Consider the following 25,515-nt stretch of genomic DNA (forward strand, 5'->3'; position numbering starts at 1 on the left):
CTTATTTTTCCATTCCACTGTTTGTCAGTAGATGTTCTGTTTTTGTTTTGTCTATCACAGAAACAGTGCTGCTATGACACATGGTTTCTCTAGACAGTGTTTTTTAAGCTTTTAGGTCACCACCTATTGGGTTGTGAAATCAATTGACTGAGTCATGACTAACACTAAAATTTTTTAAATACATAGAATAAAAAAATATCTGAGTGCTTTACATAAGTTTTTGTCTCACAGATGTAACCACAGGAAGCTCCAAACTCCTAAGTCACCCCTTATTTCTTGCATTTCAGAAAGCACTGCACATTCCCTGTGGTTTGCCCTCCCCTCCTTCTCCACCTCTTTTCTACTTTGGTTCATCATCAGCAAAATCACCAATATTCTTTTTTTTTTTAATTTTTAAAAAGATTTTATTTATTTATTTGACAGACAGAGATCACAAGTAGGCAGAGAGGCAGGTAGAGAGAGAGAGAGGAGGAAGCGGGCTCCCCGCTGAGCAGAGAGCCCGATGTGGGGCTTGATCCCAGGACCCTGAGATCATGACCCGAGCTGAAGGCAGAGGCTTAATCCACTGAGCCACCCAGGTGCCCCCCAAATCACCAATATTCTTAACTTCCTCTCTGAACTTCCCCTTTACCTTCTTGCACTAGTAACACTGTGGCTTTCCACTGAGGGTACAGCTTCATCTTGCAAGGGGTACCTGTGCTTTTTTTTTTCCTCCTGCAGTCCTTATCAACTCTGCCTGGATTTCCTTGTTCCTCACTGCCACTTTGCAGGTAATTTTCCTCTTCATTAATCCCCATATTGCTGTCCTCTTTTGACCACTGACTGTGGTGATTTTTGTTCCTTGCTTAGTGTCATTTTGTCCATTATTACTTTTGTCTTAATTAATTCTTCCTGATTTTAGTATATACAGATGATCTTCTCACAGTGCCCACTCAGTTCTGTGAACTTTCTCATAGTGATTTTGTACTCCACCTCAGCCAGGTATTTCCACAGTCCTACTCTAACCAATGCTTCTCAAACTATTTGTTGTGATGAACTAGCATGTGTGTGTGTGTGTGTGTGTGTGTGTGTATACACACATTTTTTAATTTAATTTAATTTAATTTAATTTAATTTATTTGACAGAGAGAGGTTACAAGTAGGCAGAGAGGCAGGCAGAGAGAGAGAGGAGGAAGCAGGCTCCCTGCTGAGCAGAGAGCCCGATGCGGGACTCGATCCCAGGACCCTGAGATCATGACCTGAGCCGAAGGCAGCGGCTTAACCCACTGAGCCACCCAGATGCCCCCACACATTTTTTTTTTTTTAAGATCTTATTTATTTATTAGAGAGGGAGAGAACTTGTGTGTGTATGTGAGCCAGGGAGTGGGGGATGTGATGGGGAAGGGAGAGAGAGAGGAGCAGACTCTCCCCTGAGCAGGGAGCCTGGCATGGGGCTCGATCCCAGGACCCTGAGATCATGACCTGAGCCAAAGGCAGGCACTTAACCTATTGAGCCACACGGGTGCCCCAAGACCAGTATATTTTTACTTCCAATCCATCGCTGGTGGATATTTTGGGTAAAATACAATTAATTAAGGTGCCTGGGTGGCTCAGTGGGTTAAGTATCTGCCTTTGGCTCAGGCCATGATACCGGGGTCCTGGGATCAGGCCTCTTTCTCCCTTTGTCTTTCATGAATAAATAAATAAAATCTTTTTACAAAATACAGTAAATTACTAGGAAATTGAAATGCTGTTTCGTTGTCATGACAATACCAAATTGCTATAGGTCTCTAGTCAGTTTTCTTAATTTCTATACTTCTCTCACTGCAGACAGTCCTTTAAGAACACCACTTTGAGTGGCACTATTTTAGATCTCATTAGTTACCAATAAATGCAACCCTTCTGTAATCTGTTTCATTCACAGTACTCTTGGACTACCACCTTCTTTATGCAATTCACTATAGTACCTTGACTCCACTGGGATGTTCATTCCATTGGACGTTTTCACTGCCCTCTCCCTTCTGACTGTGATCATTACAGTCATTTCCTTGTATACACTCTTCTTTCTTACACTGATCTACTTGCTTGGTAAAACTAGAATTCTGGTTAAACCAACTTCTTCCTCCTCTGTGCTTGGACTTAAACAGCTGAATTTCAGAGGAGAACAACATACCTATGTGTGCCAGTCTCACTTGAAGTTCATGTTGCAACCCTTAAAGTGGGACCTTATTACTGTCTGAAAATCATATACTATACTACTCTAGTGTCTTCACTTTCATAATACTTTTTCACACCTTGTTTTCTGATCAGCTCACCACCACCTCATTCATCCTCACTCATAATGATGACCTTGCTTTCCACTTCCTTGAAAAATTTGTAGTAAGAGGGAACTTCCATAGATACCCGTAATGTTTATCATTCGTTGGGCCTGAAAATTAGGATGACACCTTTTGTCTTGACACATTCTGTCTTAAGGTCTGTTTTGCCTGTTAATCATAGAGATAAATAGATTGGGGGATTATGTGATTTTTTTCATTTATACAATTTTTTATTTCTCTAAACCTTTTATAAGTCCCTGTGTATGGTAGATGGACAGTGAACAGTAACACAGTTAACTATAATTATGCAAAGTGCTGTGGAAGAAAATAGGTGTGTAATCTGTTTATAACAGGGAACCTCTTAGTAAGGTACCAAAGGCTATCCCAAGGAAATGATACTTATTCTGATATCTGTGAAGAATAGCCAATAAGGGAGAAGGCTCAAAATGAGTGTGAAAGGCCAGAGATCTGGAAAAGTTGCTTATTCTTTGTATCCGGAAGGAGTTAGGGTGTGAGTGGCCCAAGATGAAACTGGGGATGTGGGCAGAGGTTTTGAGCAGGGAAGAGCAATTGCACACTACCTTCTTCCCTAAGTTTGTGTTGATGATCCCTCCCTAGCGTGGAAATTGAGTAGTATTGCAAATTATTCTTTTTGACACTCTATAAATTATTGTGCTTAGTAGTTTTATTCTCACATTTTCTGTAGCGAGTGTTAGAATCCTTTTCCATTTTCACAAACCTCCAAACTTGCTCTTTTCATCTTGCATTAAGTTTTGATGACCAAGAATGAGGTCTGATATGAGAGAAACTCCCTCCAGATTTTCACAGTAGCCTCATTTAGCCTTATACTTTGTACTTTTCACTTCGTTTCCCTTAATACTTTACACTTCTCTGTCTCAGAGGGGCAGGGTATTGCTTTCTTTCCATGGTTTGGCTCTCCTATCTGTCCTCATCTTTTGTTATCTTAGTTTCCTAATGAATACAGGACTAATAAATGCTGCATTTTGATTGTCCAGAACTGACAGCCTGTTTTCAATTTGCTTATTTTCTTAAAGACTTCATTTATGTGAGAGAGTGTGTGTGTGTACACAAGTGGGGAGTTAGAGGGGTGGAGAGAGAGGGGGAGAAGTAGACTCCTCACTGAGCAGGGAGCCTGATGCTGGCTCAATCCCAGGATGCTGGGATCATGACCTGAGCTGAAGGCAGATGCTTTACTGATTGAGCCACTCAGGCACGCCTTTACTTTTGTTTTTTTTTTAAAGATTTATTTATTTATTTATTTATTTATTTATTTATTTATTTATTTTGGAGAAAGCAAAAGAGTGCAAGCCCTTGGGAGAGTGAGTAGGGGGAAGGACAGAGGGAAAGACCCTTCAAGCAGACTCCCATTTGGGCTCAGGGCTCAGTCTTACAACCTATGAGATCATGACCTGAGCCCAGACCAAGACAACGATGCTTAACCGACTGTGCCACCGAGGCACCACTGACAGCCTGATTTTTAAAATTACTGTATATAATCCTTTTTAAAGGGAAGAGGGAAACTCCTCAGGTAGAACTCAAGTTGCCTTGAACTACTCTCCTCTCGGTCATCCCCTTGCTCTTGTAAGACATTTATAAAATACTTTATGTGGAATCTACAAAAAACTCTTCCTATAAACACATTATATTTGCCTTGTAAAAATGTTGTTCTGTTCTTTATAGAGCAGGTTGGTGGGCAGGAGTAACACTGAGCATAGGAGATGATGATTATTGATTGTTCCATTGAAAAATAATTTATGGAGATTGTGTTTAGAGTGGTTGACAGTGAGATGGAGAATACTAGTCTGGAAATATGAGGTAGGACTGATAGGAATTAGTGAATGATGAGATGTAATGAATAAAGGAGAAGGCATTGTCAAGGGTAACCCTCAGGTTTATGACATGAGCAACTGAAGTAATAGTGTTATTTTTTAAAAAAAGATTTATTTATTTTATAGATAGGGAGAAAGCATATGTGCAAGAGTGGACGCAGGGCGGAGGAGGCAGAGGGAAGAGACTCTTCAGCAGATCCTGCGCTCAGCATGGAGCTCGATGTGGGGCTCAACCTCATAATCCTGAGTAGGACCTGACCTCACCAGGAGTCAGGTGTTCATTTGTGCCACCCCGGTGACCCTAGTGCTGTTTTTATGAGCTAGGGAAAGTTAGAGAACGACCAGAGTGGGGTAATACAGAGATGACTAATTTGGTTTTGGACATGAAGAGGTTGTGATACCTTTGTGAAATCGAAATGCAGATGTCGGTTGGCTGTTTGGGTAGACTGGATAGAGCTTGGAGAAGAGCTGAGATGGAGAGACAGAATTACTAGTATAGGGATGGTATTGGAAACTGGATGTAGAAGAGGGTTACTTTGATGGGTGTGAAAAGGACCTATTCCTAGGAGTAACACTGGAGGTTTGGTAGAGTAAGTTAAGTCTGTTATAAAGTAGGCTGAGAAGGAGCAACCATAATAAAGGAAACCTTGGAAACCAAAGAAAAACATTAGCTTAAGGAGAAGAGGGGAGTGGTTAAACATAGAATGCTGCTTAGACGTTAAGATGAGGGCCAAGCTGTTTGTTGGCTTTAGATATACCAGGGTCATTAATGTTCTGCTGCTCTACAGGTTTAATAAAAGCAGATGTCATATGGGATTGGGTTGGAAGAGTATGAGAGGTAAGGAAGTAAAGGCTGGGAATTTAGACAACTCTCTTAATGAGGTGGTGAAAGAAGAGAATGGTTTCTGGAGGAGATGTGAGGTTGAGGTGGTAAGTAGAAGGAGAATTTTTTCAAATGAATGAGTAAATGGATGGATGGATGATCCATTTGGGAGAAGTTGATGAATGTATATCCTTGTAGAAGGGGACTGCCATCAGACTGGAGGGAAGAACAGCATGGTGGAAAATGCTGTTCTAAGGAAATAAATGCTGTATTTACTATTTCATTTACTTAAATGCTTATTTACTATTTCATTGTGAATTTACTATTCTATCAGGTGGTTGAGAGCCTTTTATCCCATTTATAAGATGCAACTATTATTTGATAGTTTTATCTTTTTCTATTGCCAGCTACTTTTAATTACCTCTACCAAGGGGCGCCTGGGTGGCTCAGTGGGTTGAAGCCTCTGCTTTCGGCTCAGGTCATGGTCTCAGGGTCCTGGGATCGAGCCCCGCACTGGGCTCTCTTCTCGTCAGGGAGTCTGCTTCCTCCTCTCTCTCTGCCTGCCTCTCTGCCTGCTTGTGATCTCTGTCTGTCAAATAAATTAAAAAAAAAAAAATTACCTCTACCAAGAATATCCATGTATTTTCCTGGACCAAAAACAATATATGCAGTAAATACTGTGGTTGTTGGGGAAGATTACTTTGTACACATGGCATCTTTCCCCACTGTGTTTAGGGCACTTTATTTTTATTCTGCTGCAGAGAGTTTTGTCAGAGCTTGTATTTTCACTTCCTGTGAGTTTTTCTTCCTTTGTGTTTTATGAATTATGACAAAATTCTGCTACAGGGGGGAGACTCTAATTGACTTCACTGACTAAATTTGACCTGAACAGTGGTTGCTGTTATGAGCAGAAAGGTGCAGCTCCCCTTTTATTCAGAAGACTTTTCAGTAGACTTGTATGGTTTTTTTTTTTAATTTTTTATTTTTTATAAACATATATTTTTATCCTCAGGGGTACAGGTCTGTGAATCGCCAGGTTTACACACTTCACAGCACTCATCAAAGCACATACCCTCCCCAATGTCCATAACCCCACCCCCTTCTCCCAACCCCCCTCCCCCCAGCAACCCTCAGTTTGTTTTGTGAGATTAAGAGTCACTTATGGTTTGTCTCCCTCCCAATCCCATCTTGTTTCATTTATTCTTCTCCTACCCACTTAAGCCCCTATGTTGCATCACCACTTCCTCATATCAGGGAGATCATATGATAGTTGTCTTTCTCTGCTTGACTTCGCTAAGCATGATATGCTCTAGTTCATGTTGTCGCAGATGGCAAGATTTCATTTCTTTTGATGGCTGCATAGTATTCCATTGTGTATATATACCACATCTTCTTGATCCATTCATCTGTTGATGGACATCTAGGTTCTTTCCATAGTTTGGCTATTGTGGACATTGCTGCTATCCGAACGTTTATAGTAGACTTGTATGTTTGATTGGGGTTTTGAATAGGTAATACTTGCATACTTGCATGTGATAGTAGAATCAAGAGGTAAAAACAAAACAAAGGTATTTTGACTCCTGTTCTCTCATTTGCTTTCTTTCCTTGCCAAAGTAGCTGCTGTTACCTGTTTTCTTGAGTATCTTTCTAGAGATTCTGTACATACGCTGACGAACTCATAAGTATAATTTTGTTCTTTATTTACACAAATGGTATAATGTACTTTTTTTTATTCATTTAACATTATGTATTGAAAATTGCTCCATATTAGTGTATTAAAGAACCTTTTCATCCTTTATGGCCACATTGTATGGACATATCACTGTTAGCTAACAGGTGTCCTATTCATGGTTGATGCTAGTGTTTGTGATTAAAATTGCTTTTTTTAGGCAGCAGAAGTTGTAAACTTGTCAATAAACTCTTAAATATATGAATCTTGAAATGAAAGATAATTGAGTTGTCATATTGAAAGACAATGATAATGTGATGTTTTCTTACAAAGAAAAACAGTCTGGATTTATTTGTCCTACCCACACAATTTATTTACTGAACAAACAGGAGTTTTTTTAAAAAATTTTATTTATGTATTTGACAGAGACGGCAAGAGAGGGAACACAAGCAGGAGGAGTGGGAGAGGGAGAAGCCAGCTTTCTGATGAGCAGGGAGCCTGATGTGGGCCTTGATCCTAGGACCCCGAGATCATGACTTGAGCCAAAGGCAGACACTTAACAACTGAGCCACCCAAGCAACACTTAGGAGTTTTATGGTCATATTAACATATTCACTTTTCCACCTGATATTATATTATGTACTTAAAAAGTTCCAGGGCTTCCTGCTTTCAGAAATTAGAGACTTTTGATTCTTATGCTTTATTTATTTCTGACATCGATTTCATTTGAGTATACTTCTAAAATATTTCAGCTGTAAAAAATTGTTTTATTCTGGAATATATAACATCATTCTCTACAGAAGAGTCAACTCTCATTTTTATTTAGTTAGAAAATCTTGATCTGTTCCTCATATTTGGAGTAATTCATATCTGAATATTTTATTTCCTGTTTGTATTGCCAACATGCTTTAGTTATGACACTGGCAGTTTCCTGGTTTAACTTTCACTCCCTCTGTTGGCTTTCAGAGGTGTTACATTCCTTTTGGAATTGTGTTAGGAATAACATTTATGCTTATTTTCATTTATTTCAAAAATTAGTAATGATGCAAATATGCGTATGAAATAGGCTACATATGGGATTGTTTTACATTAATGAATGTTTCAGTGGCCGCAGATGTTCTGGTTTTCATGAATGTGTTGAGGAACCTTCATCAGAATGTCTGTTTCATCAGCAGCTGAGAACAAGGCCATGAAAAACAAAAAATAGGAACATAGAATATTCATGTTTATAGTAAGCAAAAAGTAGGCTTGGTATGTTAGATCAAGGAAAGGATATTCTGAGTATCTTCTGGTTGCTGTCTACCATATATTAAACTGTTAGTAGAGTTGATAGAGCGGAATGAAGATTTCTTCTGGCACCTAATTAGCACACCATCTAGCTCAGTGTTTGTATCTGTCACCATTGGGACATCATAATTGCCTTCTGTAACATCACATGTACAGAGAGATATTTACTTGTTTTGCACATTCTTAGCACCATCCTTTTAAAACCAGACCACCAGTTAATGAAGTTTGCTCTGTATAGGTTACAACTCTTGTGTTTAAAGATTGTGTCTGTCCTGTTTCTCCATGATTAAGTAGAGTTGTAGCACACTCAGTACGGGAAGGATGTTAGGTTCTCATGTTAGCATATGGGGCATCTAGGTCGCCCAGTCAGTTGAAATCCAACTCTTGGTTTCCACCCAGGTCATGATCTCAGGGTCTTGGGATCCAGCCCTGAGGTCAGGGAGGAGTCTGCTTGAGATTCTCTCCTTTTCCCTCTCCCTCCTCTGCCCCTCTTCCCACTCATGCTTTCTCAAATAAATAAAATATTATATAAAAGAAGTTAGCATATGAGGCGGAGAATGTATGTAGGGCATTTTAAGCTCCCTAAGTCATTCATAGACTATAGTATACTAGGTTTCCTGGGTTCACAAAGTAGTTGGTCTGTATTTAATGGCTGCTGTTTATGAAACAAAACATGTTGAAACACTAGGCTCACATTCAGCCTGATGAGAGGTATGTGGGAACTAGGAAAGGAGTGTGAGGAAACAGCGTAGTGAGGCCTGGCCTCTTCATACGCGTGTAGAGCAGCTTCTTCTGAGAGGAATAGCACAGAGGTTTGATGCATACAGTTACTTTGGGTGCTCATTTGCCAAATGCATGTAATTGAAAGGTTTTTTTTTTTTTTTTTTTAACGTAAGTGTGTACATTTGATGTTACTCCACTATAATTCCTCTCTTTGAGGATTTGAATATAAAAGTAATCATTCTAGCTAACTTTTTCTGAGACTAGTTTGCCTTTTTTTTTTTTAAGATTTTATTTATTTATTTCACACAGAGAGAGATCACAAGTAGGTAGAGAGGTCAGCAGAAAGAGAAGGGGAAGCAGGCTCCCTGCTGAGCAAAGAGGCCGATGCAGTGCTCGATCCTAGGACCCTGAGACCATGACCTGAGCCGAAGGCAGAGGCTTAACCCACTGAGCCACCCAGGCACCCCTGAGACTAGTTTTTTTGAAGCATTCTTTTTCATTGATGTTAAAGTCAGAATATATACATTTTAACTGTATCAGAGTTTTGAGGATCCTTTCTTGAATATTTTAAAGTTTTAAAATTGAAAATCCTTATTTGGTTCCTTGCTGGGCTTGCAAGTTCAGTAATTGAGGATCAATATTACACCATTTTTAGTAGTTGTGTATGCTAGTATTTTGATAGTACTAAGTCCTTTGGATTTGACTGTTAAGCAGATGACAGATTTTAAAGGCCTGGCTAAGGGTAACTTTTGCTACTCAGAAAGGTAGGCATGTTGTATAGATAAATAATCTACCATTTCTGTTTATTGATTTTGTGTGTTTTTGTACAGGTTGCTTTCCTGTTGCATCTTTGACCTAGTTTCCTAGACTCTGCTCCATGATTTAACTTGAAAGTCTGAAATGAAGATGGAGGAGGCAGTGGGAAAAGTTGAAGAACTCATTGAGTCTGAAGTCCCTCCAAAAACATCTGAGCAAGAGACAACGAAGGAAGAAGATGGATCTGTAGAACTGGAATCTCAAGTTCAGAAAGATGGGGTAGTGGATTCTACTGTTCTGTCTTCAATGCCCTGCTTATTGATGGAACTGAGAAGGGACTCTTCTGAGTCTCAGTTAGCATCCACAGAAAGTGACAAGCCGACCACTGGCCGAGTTTATGAGAGTGACTCCTCTAATCACTGCATGCTTTCTCCTTCCTCTAGTGGTCACCTGGCTGATTCAGACACTTTGTCTTCTGCAGAAGAGAATGAACCCTCTCAGGCAGAGACAGCGGTAGAAGGAGACCCTTCTGGAGTGTCTGGTGCCACAGTTGGGCGCAAGTCTCGGCGTTCTCGATCTGAAAGCGAAACATCTACCATGGCTGCCAAGAAAAACCGGCAATCCAGTGATAAACAGAATGGCCGAGTCGCCAAGGTTAAAGGTCATCGGAGCCAAAAGCACAAGGAGAGAATCAGGCTACTGAGGCAGAAAAGGGAGGCTGCTGCACGAAAGAAGTACAACCTGTTGCAGGACAGTAGTACCAGTGATAGTGACCTGACTTGTGACTCAAGCACGAGCTCATCAGATGATGATGAAGAGGTTTCAGGGAGCAGCAAGACAATCACTGCAGAGATACCAGGTAGAGGATGTTTTTTAAACTGACTGTAGAGCAACCGATGGCATTTCTAAGCTGTCAGGCTCAGTTAGATGAGTGACACTTGAAAAAATCCAGGACCTGCAGCTCTGTGTAAATTTGAAGACTGCAGTGTATTAACAAGACATGGCCAATTTTAAAAACCTGTTCTGAGGTTTCCAGTGCACTTTAGCACATCAGCAAAAAATACTTAAATGGTTAATGATAGGGACAAGATTATTTTTAAGTAATGGAATTTCTCACAAGTCTCTTTCTCTGTAACACATGACCTGAACTCCCATCATTGCCTTTTTAGCACTGCTTAGATTTAATACTGTTCAACGTTATTACTAAGTAAATTCTCCTCAGGAATAGGCATTTTGCTTTATTATATAGCCACTGTACTTGAGCTTATGGTGTCTGAAATGACATGTTCCATCTTCTGTTAAAGTTTTCTAGTAGCTGTTCCTCCTAAAACAGTAGTTTTATGAGCTTTTTCCCAGGCCAGTGCATGATGAGATATTTATCCTTGTTGCACATTTTTCTATTCTGAGTTGTCTCTTGCATTGGAAAGAATGCTTTTTTGCAGTATTTTCTCTTTACTTTAAGAAGTTTGATAGAAATCTCCTTATTCTAGCTCTCATTGGTGTAAGGGTATGTAATTTATTACATGTTTGACATATCTGCCTTTTCCATATTATCATGACTAGTACTGTGTACTACAAAGGCATTCTTGAGATTTCAAGGTGCAAGAATGATGAGGTCTGAATGGTTCTTAATTGGTGAATTCTCATTATTGAAGAGACTCTTATGATTAGAACATTTTATAAAGTACATGGCATTTAATAGATAATGACAGCATTGTTTATTGCTACATTAAAGAAGGGGAGGTTTTGGTTTTTAAAATTTTATGGGTGACTGTTCTTTCCTCTTATTTTTCTGAAAAGTTTGTTTCTATACATGAAGACAGCATATTGCTGATATACAAAGAATATTTCAAGAAAAATCATATTGGTTAATTGAGACTATAGCCAACCAAACTTACATAAACTCAGTAACAAGAATGATCCTATAGGTGTTCATCTTAAAATAATAAAAGTCTCATCCATATATTACATTAAATAGGCATTTTTAACAATTAGAAATGCTTACTGTTTTAGTATCTCTTGAACTCCTTTGGTAGTTCCTTGTGTTAAAATTGCTGGGGAGGGGGTTTATTTGAATTTCATCAGTTGAGTGCATGAGAGAAGCAACTTCGGGGTTGTTCTCAGACACATTCTAAGTATGTTTCAGTTTTTCATTTAATATTTTTTAGAAAGCTTGATTAGCACCTGTAAAATTGTTCATGCATTCTTATGTCCTGTGTTCTGATCTGTTAATCAAGATCATGTTGATACAGTGCTTAATTTTACTCACTAAACAGAGTTTTAGGTAACCACCCCAATATTTTGCCTCCTTATGGAAAGGGAAAAGAAGGTGGGTGAACAGAATAGACCCAGTTATAGAGGTGGCATGAGAAATGTGTTCATGGGCACTGTCCTGTTTGGGTCACATAGGTTAGGTGTGCTTTGTTTATATTATCCAGATTTCTTTGCTATTTGACTACTTTCACCAGTGTTTAAAACTTCCAAAACCCTGGTGGTCTGTTTCTTGTCTATTCTGAATTATATACAAACCAAAAGACCAAAGTAAGTTATCTGAGTCTGTGATTTAATTTCTCTTGCTCACAGCATTTAGTAAGGTTGTGGCTTTTGAAAGTTTGTAGGGTTTTCTAAGGTAATCCCGGAGAATCAAATGGTAGGTAAGGTGCTGGGCCACTTTATCTGACCACCTAGATTGTGTGCACTGCACAGGTTCGGGAGGTGCTGTTCATATGAGCAGGTATATAAAGTAGCAAAGATGGAGCAGCTGAAGTTTAAGTATTAGGAGGTTCCTTTCAAATGTCCATATTGCTACTCCTAAAAAATTATGACATTGTGCGTCTCTAATGTAATAATTATGTATATGTCCGTTTTCCTGAGTCACATTATGAGTTCAGGGAAGGGGATGCATTCAACCTAATAGCAAGGGCAATTGTTGAAAAGTTGTATAAATTGTAAAGATTGAATAAATTATGAACTGACTTGGATAAATTATGACTGACTTGTACGTAGACATTCAGGTGAACTTAAACTCAATGTGCCTGACAGAATCTCTTGGATGTTGACGTTTGAATCAAGCTGTTTACACAGAATGGATATCAAGGGGAAAAGTAAAAACAGATTCTTGCTATCCTTTTTCATCAAGGTACCACTGATTTAGTAATTCAGAAAATGCTTCATTTATAAACTTTATCAGCAGCATAAATGTTGAAGGAATTAGACTTAATTCCTTAAAAGTTCTTTTACACCAATTTTACAATTAATGCATTTTCTTTTTTCATTTTTATTTTTTTAATGCATTTTCTTTTAAAGAGTGAAAATGGTGGAGACTTCTGTATTTTATAGTGCACGATCATGTTTAATTGAGTTTGATATCTGGAAACAAATGTTTATGAAGATTGTTTTTTAGTTAACAGTTAACTGACAGGCAGCTTATTATCCATGCTAAATCATTTTCTCCATGAAGTTTTTGAGGCTGTATTGCTGTTTTACGAAAGTGTTTGGAGAGATCATGTCAAGATAATTCTGACAGTTCTTGCACTTGGGGGACTTAGAGGTGAGCAAAATAGAGTATTTTATAGTGAATATTAATGTGAAAATACTTTGTAGTGGTCTTGAGTATTCAAGGTTTTTTTTTTTTTTTTTTTTTTTTTTTTTTTTTTTTTTAAAGATTTTATTTATTTGACAGAGAGAGATCACAAGCAGGCAGAGAGGCAGGCAGAGAGAGAGGAGGAAGCAGGCTCCCTGCTGAGCAGAGAGCCCGATGCGGGCCTCGATCCCAGGACCCTGAGATCATGACCTGAGCCGAAGGCAGCGGCTTAACCCACTGAGCCACCCAGGCGCCCAGTATTCAAGGTTTTAAATCAAATATCTCATTTATCTTTATAGATGATCTTTTTGTATTTTTTTTTTAAGATTTTATTTATTTATTTGACACAGAGAGAGAGAGATCACAAGTAGGCAGAGAGGCAGGCAGAGCGGGGGAAGCAGGCTCCCTGCTGAGCAGAGAGCCCTATGTGGGGCTCGATCCCAGGACCTTGAGATCATGACCTTAGCCGAAGGCAGAGGCTTAACCCACTGAGCCACCCAGGCGCCCCTCTTTTTGTACTTTTAATCACTCTTTGCAGTTTTATAGTTGGATAGTTGGACATCATTTCTCTGTAAAATCACTTTGAGTTGAAACTAGTTCTGTAAAGTCTGCTCTTGCAGGGAATTTTGATTTTAGTGAATATGAATGATGGACATCGGACTTCATTCAGGTAAAGAAATTAGTTCTCTAAAGAGACTTACTTAGGTCCATCAGTGTACATGGGGAGCAAGGAAAAGTTTTTTCCAATAACTTTTTTTTTTTTTAAGATTTTACTTATTTGAGACAGCGAGCGAGAGAGTAGGAGTGGGGGAGCAAAGGGAGATGCATACTCCCCACTGAGCAGGGAGCTTGACACGGCTTGATCCCGGGACCCCAAGGATCATGACCTGAGCTGAAGGCAGACGCTTCACTGAATGAGGCACCCAGGCTCCCATAACTGTTGTTTTTGATAAATATTTAGTGTAGAGTAAACCTGAGGGTAGCTTCATCTTGTCTTGGCTGTAATGACCTGCTTTTGTGTGCTTTAAAAGTCCATCATATAAATGCCTCTTCAGACTGAGGTTCCAAAAATAGTACCCACCTTTGTTAGGTAAGGGTCAATTATCTAATTTTGCATTTAGAAAATCTCTATTTTGGAGAATGTCAGGGAGGCTGTTGAGGACAGCTGTCCAAGATCATGTAATTTGCAGTCCATGTGGTCAGGTCAGCCCCACTGAAGCCAGGATCTTGGTATCCCTTATTCACCATACACATTTATTCCCTGAAATGCATCCTGATAAGCTATTATCTTAGCTCACAGTGTTTCTGAGGCAGAGACTTACTATGCTTCATCAACTAATTCTTGTTTGAAAATGAAAAAGAATTTTTTAAGTAGTAAATGCTTTGTAGAAAATTTTGAAAACAGAAAAATATGAAGTAGAAGATTAAAATCACCCACAATCCTGCTTTTGTTAACATTTGAGTATGTTGCCTTTTATAATATGTAACAAAATTCACCACCCTATATATACTTCCATCTTCCTTTCCTCTTAACATTGCGTTTTGAACATTTTAACAAAACACAATATTCTCCCTAAAATGTGTGGATTTTGAATTATTTAGCTGACTGTAAGATAAATTCCCCAGTTTTGGGCCTTTGAGCTGTTTTTAGTTTTTGCTATTATGAGAAAAGGCTATGAATACATTAAGGCTCTTGACACAGACTGCTTTTTAGAATATATTAAGTTTATTGCATCCAGGAGTTTGTGTTCGTCGCATTATATTCTTACTGTTGAACATTTATATTTTTAAAAAGTCTTGCAGATTTGATGGAAGAATTGTATCTTAGTGTTAATTTGCATTTCTTTGATTACTAGTGAAGTTGAAAAATCATGTTTGGCCATTTGTTATTTTGGTAAACATTCTATTCACACTCTTCGCACATTTTCCTCCTGCCACATTTGTTTTTCTTACTGATTGGTGAGTGTTCTTAGCCTGTTGGGGATTGAATTACTTGAAAATTTTTTATATTAAGCAGTGGGAACTCAAGGGCGAAGACCCCAAGCCCACATCAGCAGTCCTTAACAGATTTTTTCCTGGATTGAATATGAAGTGGCTAAAAGCACCACCTTCCCATTTTAAGCCTCTTGTATTCTTACTGTATTTTAGGAGACTCACTGATAACAAAGCACTGAGACATAGTAATCAGGTGGAAACTGCCTATTTTCAGCTTAGTAAATGCAAACAAGGCAGGTAAAATCTGCAGTTTTCAATCTGACTATAGGTTAGAATCACTTGGGAGCATTTAAAACTAATGATGCCCAGGCCCCACTCCAGACCAATTCAATCAGGATCTCTGGGTCTCACCCAAGGCATCAGCATTTTTTCCCAGCTTTTTTGAGATACAGTTGAAACACAACATTATGTAAGTTGGAGGTGTACAATGTGGCAATTTGGTATTATGCATATATTGCAGAATGATTACTGCAGTAGGCTTAGTGCAGATATCTGTCACTTCACATAGGTGTGTTGAGAACATTTAAGATCTGCTCTCAGCAGCTTTCAGATATACAGTACATTGTTAATTGCAGTCACCATGCTGTACATTACATCCCAAGAACTTATTCATCCTATAATTGGAAGTTTGTACCCTTTGATCACTTTTACCCATCTCCCTATTCATCCACAGTATATACTGTATGAGTTCCCTTATTTTACATTTACCTACATGTGAGATCATGCGTTTTTAAAGCTCCCCAGGTGATTACCATGAGCTGCCAGGGCTGAGAGCTACTAGTCAGTTAAGTGGTGATGTTTTAAGGCTCCCATAGCTAAAAGTCATTGTGAAACTAGTAGTCTGATTCAGTTCTGTTACTGCTAATGGGCATCAAGTTATGAACAATGGAGTCCAGTTTTTAAAAATCATATTAGTTATAAAAACCACAACACAGTTCTGTATTAATTAACAAGCATAAGCATTCTTTTCTTTTACTTCAGTTAAGGGATTATTTTCAAAGCATGCATTGTTTAAATGTGGTTTTCTCTGTGGTACAATGTCTGGATAATGTTACTTCAAATTTGGAAGCTTCACAGTCTTACTGGTGGGTATTTTTTGGTCAGTCTCTTATGTTAAAGCACTAAGGTATTATTTTCGGCCTGCTTTTCCTAACTTCCCAAAGTTGAGTGCCCGTATTAACTTTGTGTACATGCAAAAGTGTAAGCTTTGCTTTCAATAAGTCTTTTTTGCAAAGTAGGATTATCTTAGTAGTATTAATAAAAGGACATGCATGTGTTTAAGGTGAGAATATGGTCCCTGGTTTTTGTTGTTTTGTTTTGTTTGAAGGTTTTATTTATTCATTTGACAGAGAGAGAGGGGGAAGTAGGCTCCCCGCCCAGCAGAGAGCCCCTTGCGGAGCTCGATCTCAGGGACTGTGAGACCATGGCCTGAGCCAAAGGCAGAGGCTTAACCCACTGAGCTACCCAGGAGCCCCCCCCTGGTTTTTTTTTTTTTTTTAAATAGACTGTTTTTTAGAGCAGCTTTAGGGTTGAATCAAAATTGAGCTGAAGGTACAGAGACTTCCCAAATATTTTCTGCCCCGACATATGGACAAACTTCCCCACTATCAGCACCCCCACCAAAGGCAGTGATGAACCTGCATTGACTATGCTATCACTCAGAGTCCGTAGTTAATATTAGGGTTCACTCTTCTGTGGGTCTTGACAAATGCATAGTTAATTGGTCCTTGATTTTTATTTATTTTAAAGATTTTATTTATTTATTTGACAGAGAGAGATCACAAGCAGGCAGAGAGGCAGGCAGAGAGAGAGGAAGGGAAGCAGGCCCCCTGCTGAGCAGAGAGCCCCATGCGGGACCTGATCCCAGGACCCCGAGACCATGACCCGAGCCGAAGGCAGTGGCTTAACCCACTGAGCCACCCAGGCGCCCCGGTCCTTGATTTTAATACTTTAAAATGTCTTATTAATCAGTGTTTATTACTACATATTACTACATAGTATATTACATATACTACATAATACATATTACTACATATTACTACATAATATACTACATATTACTACATAGAGATGTGGTCATCTCTGTGAGGCTGCAACTTATCTCAGTATCCTTAGCATAAGTATTCTTACACCATTTTCTGAATTCAGCCATTTTTCAGTGTTTGCTGAAAAAGAGTAGCACCAGAATCTGAAACAGATCAAAGTAGTCCTCTTAATTACCTATCCTATACACTTAAGTTTATCTATCCAGCACTTGTAATGGGGATAAACTGCTTAAAGAAAGTTTAACATTCTTTAAATTTCACTTAGTGTTTCCATAAGCCAAACACAAAATTTTGGGAAAGGTACGTTCTTGAGAAAGTTTTTGTATGAACAAGATATATATTTTTTTAAACATGAGGACAAGGGATGGAGTGGTCAGGGGAAAAGTAATAATATCAAAGAATAATAAACTTACTCTATTTGCTAAGTAGAATTGGGCCAAAAATTTGTTTCATAGCCGTTTAGGCATTGAAAAGAGGTGGTATGACTGATTAAACAATTCTCATTATCTAGGAGAAACACTGCTAGTATTTTTTTTTTTTTAAGATTTTATTTATTTATTTGACACAGAGAGAGTACAAGCAGGGGGAGTGGCAGGCAGAAGAAGAGGGAGAGGGAGAAGCAGGTTCATTGTCGAGGCAGGGAGCCTGATGTGGGGATTAATCCCAGGACTCCAGGATCATAACCCAAGCCGAAGGCAGACGCTTAACCGACTGAGCCACCCGGGCACCCCAATACTACTATTCTTAAAACTGAGACCTGGGTGATTTTTCTTTTGCGTCTTCATAAAAAGCCACTATGAGATAAAGTAAACCGTATTTTCAGAAGTACCGTGGAATAAATACAATAGAGCATTTCGTATGGCTGTTCTTTGTAAGACTTCTTTGTATAGGTAGAAGGGCTAAGGCCAGGATTGATTGATTTCCATCACTCATTTATTCAGCAGATATTTGAGCACCTACTATGTAGCACGTGAGTGTAGCAGTGAATGAAAAGTCTCTGCTGTCATGGAACTTACTCTTTTTTTGAGGAGATGGATGCTATCAGGAATATACATCATGGATAATAATGAAGCAGGATATAAGAGATAAAGATTGACTAGGAATGGGGTAGAAAAGCTAGTTTAGATAGTACTGTAGTCAGGAGTGGTCTGATGAGGTAACATTTTTAAAATAGTTTCCTAAAGAAAAGAGGTTGGCATTATTAGTTTTATTGGAGACCCAGTCCAATCCAAATCAAAGATAATCACCTAGTTCAAGGATAAAACAATGTTTAGAGGAACAGATCCTGAACTGGAATCCCATGAGATGACTTCCTACTGTGTATTAATAGCTGTACACTGTTCACACATTTGGAAAGTGCTGGACCATGTTGAAATAGGTTTCTTTACTGCAGGACAACTCAGAGCCGTTAATGTGCTCTGCAGAGGAAGAGGATATGATTCGTAGCATATTCTAAACTTAACCACAAAACCTTTTTTTTGTTTGTTTGTTTTAAATAAAGGCATACCTTTTAGCACTTGCGTAGACCTGGGTTTGTAAAAAGCTGACCCAGAGGCATATACATGGAGTGTATATATCCTTTACATAGTTTCCCATAAAGAATATTTTTTAACTTAATACAAGAGCTTTTGATATGAATCGGTCAGTTGAGAATTAATTGTATACTGCCTTATGGATCAGCTGTGAAAACAGCTTTTAGAATTTTAAAGTTAAAGCAGTGAAAATATCACCTGGGGAGCTTAAAACAAAGTGACCTTCAGTGCCTAGGAGCCCTAGGTTTTGATATTTGTTAAACCACTCCAGGTTTTTATGTTCAGCAGAGGTTGAAAATCACTTACAGATTAATAATTAGTTGTATAGTAACACAATACAGGTTGCTGGGCGAATAATATTGAAGCTGTGAAAAATGGTAGTGTTACGTTACTTAATTTTTCTTGGAGTTACTTTACTTTTGTTAATTTAAGTGCTTGCGTATCAGTGCTTTACATGGCTCTTTTTAGTAATGCTTAAGCCATTTTCCTAAATAGGCATGTCTTAATAAAAAATACAATTTTCTGAATTAATGATGTTTTATCAGATGGCCTCAATGTCTTTAAAGCTGACTTCAGTCGTGCTGGGGGATCTGAAGGAGCGCCCAGGGAAATTCCAGGATTACTTGACAGGGGTGCTGTGTGTGATAGGCACTGCATAGGCAGTGTCCTGGAAGAGGCCATGTGTTTTTCCAAGATGCAGAGGCAGACAGAGGAGAAGTTTCACGTGTGGATGGAAAAGCTAACTCACCTTGACACTGGCGAAGAGAACAAGCAGCTGTGGAACCCAGGGAACTTAAAATGCAACTAGTTGGCCAAAGAATTTCCCCTCTCACCCAGTCAGGTGCTTATATGCAGATGCCTGATTTCCAAGAACTACCACAGCAGCCCTTTGGTTCTTGTGTGACTTGTCGAAATGTTGACAGTACAGAATTCCCGAAGACTTTTAACAGTTTTCCAGCTAACTTTGCCAAAAATGGCAATATTACAGAACAGCCTTTGAATCTGTCACAAATTCAGTTGTGTTTACTATCTGGTTTTTGGATTGTATAAGAAGGAATATAGTTTTGCCTATTTTAAGTTTCTTTTGATGGTGTTTTAAAAATTATGATAGTAAACAGTTTCTTTTTTAAAAATTAGATATTCAAAACAGCAGAGTTGGATAAATTTTAGCTTGTGTTTCATTACATTTGGTTGGAACATAGAACCATATTTAGATGATAATAGGAGCGATCTTCATCTTTATGCTTTTTTGTGCCAAAAATATAAATAAGATATAAGATAGGGAATGTTAGTGAATCCAAATAGTTAAGTGATTAATTCCTTGAGAATCTCTTAGCATTTATTCTCTAAAAACACTGTTGACTCCCTTCTATTTTCAGTGGAGGAAATCATGTAATTAATCCCACTCTGAAGATCATAAATGATGAATATACTGCATGAACATTTTTATATCATTCTTCCATATGTCATTTAATGAATGCATTTGTTGCTTGTCTTTAATGAATTATAACTTTCAGTAACATATGTATGTAGGAAGAATGAATTAGCTTTTGAGGAAATGTATACTACCTACTATGCAAGATATTGTAGAGAAAGCAGAATAGAATGGAATTTGATTATATGCATGAGAATTTTTCATTGCTACATAGATGAATTTGTATCTTCAGCATTAACTTAAAGCTCAGGGCCTGAGTAACTTGGCAGACAACATTTGGTGAAATTGTCTGGTTCCTTGATGTAAAGGGTACTTCTAGAGGAAACAGATGAAATGTTCACACTGTTAATTAAGGGTGTATATTGAATGGGTTTTTTTCAGTTACTAGTGACTAAGTATATTAGCTAATGTACTACCGATTTAATTTTGTTTTTAATCCCTAGACAGAAAATAAATGGCCCTTTGGCATGTTAAAGGGCCCATAAGTATGTCAAAGGGGAGAAAACATCACAGGATTGAAAGTCTTACAACATGATAGCTGTTTTTATGTGTAGCCTGGGATTGGGAAATATTGATATTTTATCTTTTCAGGGTTGGTAAGACTATTGTGAGAAACTGCTAAATTAGGATGAAATTTTTTTTTTTTTTAAAGATTTTATTTATTTATTTGACAGAGAGAAATCACAAGTAGATGGAGAGGCAGGCAGAGAGAGAGGGAAGCAGGCTCTCCGCTGAGCAGAGAGCCCGATGCGGGACTCGATCCCAGGACTCTGAGATCATGACCTGAGCCGAAGGCAGCAGCTTAACCCACTGAGCCACCCAGGCGCCCCTAGGATGAAATTTTTAAATAGGAATATGTAACCTTGATAACACTTTTTTTTTTTTAACATTTTGCTTTATATTTGATTTACTTAAAATAAAAATTTATTAGTCTTTTCCTTCAAATTTATAACTTCTCAATATGAAAAAGGGTAATATTTTAATATTTAATGAAATTGCAACTTTGGGAGAACTGTAATTCTCTGTTTTGTAAGAGAAGGATGGGTGGTTTACATAACAATGAAGACCTTTATTTTAATAATTTATCAGTAACTTTACTCAGAAAATTGTCAGTACATTTTCTGTTTAGTTCTTTATCCAAATATTTGTTACTTCTAAATTAACTGTAATAGAACAAGTCATTTTTTTTTCTTTTCTAGTTTTTGTTATTCGAAAAATAAACTGGGTGGTTTTTTTTCTCTTTTTTTTTCTTTTTTCTTTTTTAGAAACTGATGGATAAGGAGTTGGGAGTTAACTTTGGGGGAGGCTTGTTAATGTGCTCCATTCTTTTTGGAGAATGTGTGGTAGGAATTGATGAAAAAGACTAGAAGTCTCTTCTTTATTGTGTAATGACTGTCAGATTTCCTGAACTTGGTATTTGACAAATAGGGGTAAGGTTTGAACACCAGTGCAACTTGCAATAAATTTCTTAACATCAGCTAAGCTCTTACATAATGTTAGTATGAATTTTTACCATAAACTGTATAAGAGTTTATTATAACAGATTTCTTTGAAATGATCATGCAACATTTGTAAATGACTTCAGCTAGTGTTTTTCTTTTTTTAGTTTAAGTTTTATATCAACAGAAGAACATACTAGTTTGGGATGACTGACTAGATTATAAGTAATGTGTAATCTTTACTTGAATTTGAGATATTTTCAGGGAAGTTTGTTCTGTCTTCAGTTTCTTACTGGGATCACAGATTTTACTAGATATGGACTTTTAGGCATAAAAAAATGTTAATTTAGGGGGGCGCCTAGCTAGCTCTGGTAGAGCATGCAACTCTTGATCTGAGTCAGGAGTTCATACCCCACATTGGGCATGGAACCTACTTAAGAAAATGAAGTTAATTTCAGCATGTTAATGTGACTTTTTTTTCTATGCATGTGTAAACGGCTTTAAGCACTTAGCAGGTTTCTTTTTTATTTCATGATTTAATATTTGATATATTAAGCATGTACTGCTGTTTTTTATTTTTAAAATAGAAAATATGAATTCATCTTTTAAGAATAACACAAATTATTCCTAGTATTGATTGGATATATTCTAGTTTTTGTTACTAGATAATTGAGCAAAAAGTCTACAGATATATTTTTGCATTTAAGAGAAAAATGAAAAAATTTCAGTGGAATAGAATTATCAAAGATAGTTTTTAATTGACATTCTAGGTAGGACAAGATTTTAGATATTTAGGAAGGTGTCAAACAGTAATTTTGGGAAGCCTTTCTACATAATTTTGGGTAAAGAGGTGAAAAAAGGTTTTGGTAGAAAGAAAAGGACCACCAGATATATTGATTTCACTCATAGAATATATTCCAAAATACTAAAATTTATTCTAAAGTAAAATTGGACACTTTGTGGTTTGGAGTGTTTAAGAATAATTTTGAAGCAGAAACATACATGCAAATTTTATCCTGATTTTCAGTTTCTCACAGTGCCTTGAAAATGTGTTGCTCTCTTAGGGAATATTGTTTTGAAAAACAGTAAGTTTTTATATGAGTTGTGCTTTAAAATGATCACACCTTGTCCAGATTGCACAATTTAAAAATACCTATTTTAAAAAAAAGTTTGATTTTATATTCTGTATATTTAAAGAAGTATCAAGTATTGAAGTAGTTTTAATGCATATTTTTATATGATTGCTGTTGTGGATTATTGAATTCTCCTTTAGCGAGTCAAAGTCTTTATCCCTAAAATTATACCCCCTCATCCATGGGGATTATGTCCCAAGACCCACGTGGATGCCTGAAAGAAACCACGGGTAGTACCACTCTACATACATTTTTTTTTTCCTATACAGACATACCTGTGATAAAGTTATATTAACTAGGCACAGTAAGAGATTAACAACAGTAATGAAATAGAACATTTATAACAACATATTGTAATTGAAAGTATGTAAATATAATCTGAGAATCTCTCATTGTCCTGTACTCGCCCTTCTTGTGATGATTTGAGGTGATAAAATGGGGTGATGAGAGGAAGTGAGGTGAACGACACATGCGCTATGACGTAGTGTTAGGCTGCTGTTGACCTTCTGACCATTTGTTAGAAGGCGGATCATCTGCTTCTGGACCACTGTTGACTAATGTAACTGAGACCATGGAAGTGAAACCATGGCTAAAGGGGACTGTTGTACTACAGGGACTACAAATAAGAAATGGAAATGACTTTTGGATCATGTGTGGCATTTTAATGTAGGTATTGTTTTAGAAGTGCCTAGTGGTCCTCCCTAACTTCTCTTGAATTCCCTTAATTTTCCTAGAATTTTACAAAGGGTAAGAGATGTATCCTGTTCTGACCTTTTTGTAGTATATAAAGGGCTAATGCTGGGAAGAAACCTTTCAACCTCTAAAGCATAGACATGGTTGAAATGCTTTTTAATAAAGAATAAAGTCCCATATTTGAGCATGTCATTTCTCTAATGTGTACATATGGAATTAGGTGATGATCTTTAAAAAGGAGCATATCCCCTCAGTAAAGGTAAATGTGTTTTCGGAAGCTCTGTCTACAGACTACTTCCTGCCTACTTTTTACTAATTCAGTGTTCTAAAACATTAGATTTTTAATTATTTTAAGAACATTTAACCAGCAGATTAGAACGATCTGGTTATTCGAGCCATTTGTTAGATAATAATAACTCTCAATTGTATTGATGTGTATTTTGTGCACATTATTAAAAACGAGTGTAATCAAAGCCCAAATAAAATTTTAATTTATAACACAACACAGTGAAATTAAAATCTTATGATGTAATGTTTTGCATGAAGTGTTTTTTTTAACTTTAAGAAGTAGAATAAAGGATTCTGTCATTTTGGGGCTCCAAAAGAAAAAGCCTGTCTGTTACTGAAGAGGAATGAGAGTCATCTTAAGGATGTGTATGTCTGCGCATGTGTGTGTACACATATGCCCATTCAGAATTCTGAAATAATTTCTGTATTTTTACTAACGTTCTATTTGACAAGTTGTTGGAGACAGATAACTATGTAATAGTCTTACAGGGATTTTATTGGATTTACATCATTAATATCCATTCATTGCTTCTTACTTGTATGTAAGAAAAAGAGTTGCCCACATATAAGCTTAGTTAGCATGATTAAATTGGAGAAAAGTGTTACTTTATGGATATTCTTTTTATTGCCAAGGTTTTTGGCCTCGTTTCACTAGCAGACTGAGTAAAAAAATAATTTTGCTTCATTGCTTTTGTCATTCTCTACTGTTACAGATTTGCCAGCAGAGATCCAGGTCTCTGGATCTAGGTATATCTCAACTTACCTAAGGTTTATTACTTAAAATTTGTATGCAAATCAGAATATTAGAAATGAAATAATTTAAAATGAATTAAATCTGCTTGTTAATAAAAGAAGTGCCATAGTGAATCTTTTTCTTGAGCAAATCACCCAAGTTGGTATTACTGATAATTTTCATTTTTAATGTCTAGCTGAATTTGCCTAATGCTACAGCTATGTGGAAGTCATAGGAAAGATGGCGAACAGATTTCTTGCTGTTTTTTGTTTAGAATAACAGATTATAGGCATCTTAAGGATGGTGACCTTTTAAAGTAAGTGTACCTGTTACCTTTCTTTAGTTTATACTGATTTCCCTCTCTCCTGTTTGTATTTAAATGATACAGTGATGGAGACAATGAAAAAGATCTTCTGGAATGTCACATGTTAGAAAATACAGCATCAGAACTCTTTCAGCAAATTTATTAAGCTTGAAATTCATTTTCTGTTCAGTAAAAATTGTTCTTGAAGGAAAATTCTCAGATCCTTTCTAAAAATGGTGTGTGTCCATAATCATTGTACAGATAAGAAACTTGTCTTCTTAATTTGTCTAGAATGAATTCTTCACAACATGAATAGCTTCTGAGTTTCTATACTTCTTTTTTTCTTGGTTTTTGTTTTTAATTCCTCTGAATTTTAGGAAAGTAGTGGGATTGAAAACAATTAGTTTCTAGCATTGAATAGATCTTCTTAACCTTATGTTAAATTTACCACAACATAAAGTAGAAGACATCCTAAAAATTGAAGGAATAATAATCTATGAGGAAATATATTCTTTGGTAATGAAATCTTATAACTTTAAGATTTGGGGAGAATGTTATCAAATAACTGATTTTTATTTTATTGCATTTTCTTTATATCTTTTACCTAACTGCATTTGAAATGTAATAACTAATCTAGATAAATAAAAGTTTTAAAAAAGAAATGTTTCTTGTTGCTATGTTGAGGACAGCATTGGTTATATTAGTGATTCTCTACCAGTTAATTCACATTAGGTGTTTGGAAGTCAAGAAACTTGCTTTTCCATAATGTAATGATGGTATTAATTTGTAGTTAGAATAATATTTTTGAGATAATTTTCAGGTTTTTTTTTTGTAATTGATGTATTGAGAAAGGTATTAACAAATTCCAATGTTAATACAAAAGTTGAGATTCTTTTCCTTTGCATGTTCTATTAAGTTATCCTCCTAAAA

General features: G+C 37.1%; 1 protein-coding gene across 5 annotated transcripts in view; it reads left to right on the top strand.

Moving 5' to 3' along the window:
- CUNH18orf25 (chromosome unknown C18orf25 homolog) overlaps positions 1–25,515 on the top strand; it is a 91,542-nt gene that overhangs the window by 34,170 nt on the left and 31,857 nt on the right. For 4 of the 5 annotated variants that reach the window (XM_013055921.2, XM_004752215.3, XM_004752216.3 and 1 more), the window contains exon 2: positions 9,480–10,264. In XM_013055921.2, coding sequence (XP_012911375.1) covers positions 9,550–10,264 — 715 coding nt within the window. In that variant the 5' untranslated portion in view covers positions 9,480–9,549. Of the gene's footprint in view, positions 1–9,479; positions 10,265–19,105; positions 20,683–25,515 lie in introns of those variants that run through there. The other variant, XM_004752217.3, reaches the window with a different exon arrangement.

Source organism: Mustela putorius, unplaced genomic scaffold (genome assembly GCF_011764305.1).
Source record: "Mustela putorius furo isolate JIRA1106 unplaced genomic scaffold, ASM1176430v1.1 tig00003858_pilon_pilon_pilon, whole genome shotgun sequence".
Classification (NCBI taxonomy): Eukaryota; Metazoa; Chordata; class Mammalia; order Carnivora; family Mustelidae; genus Mustela; species Mustela putorius.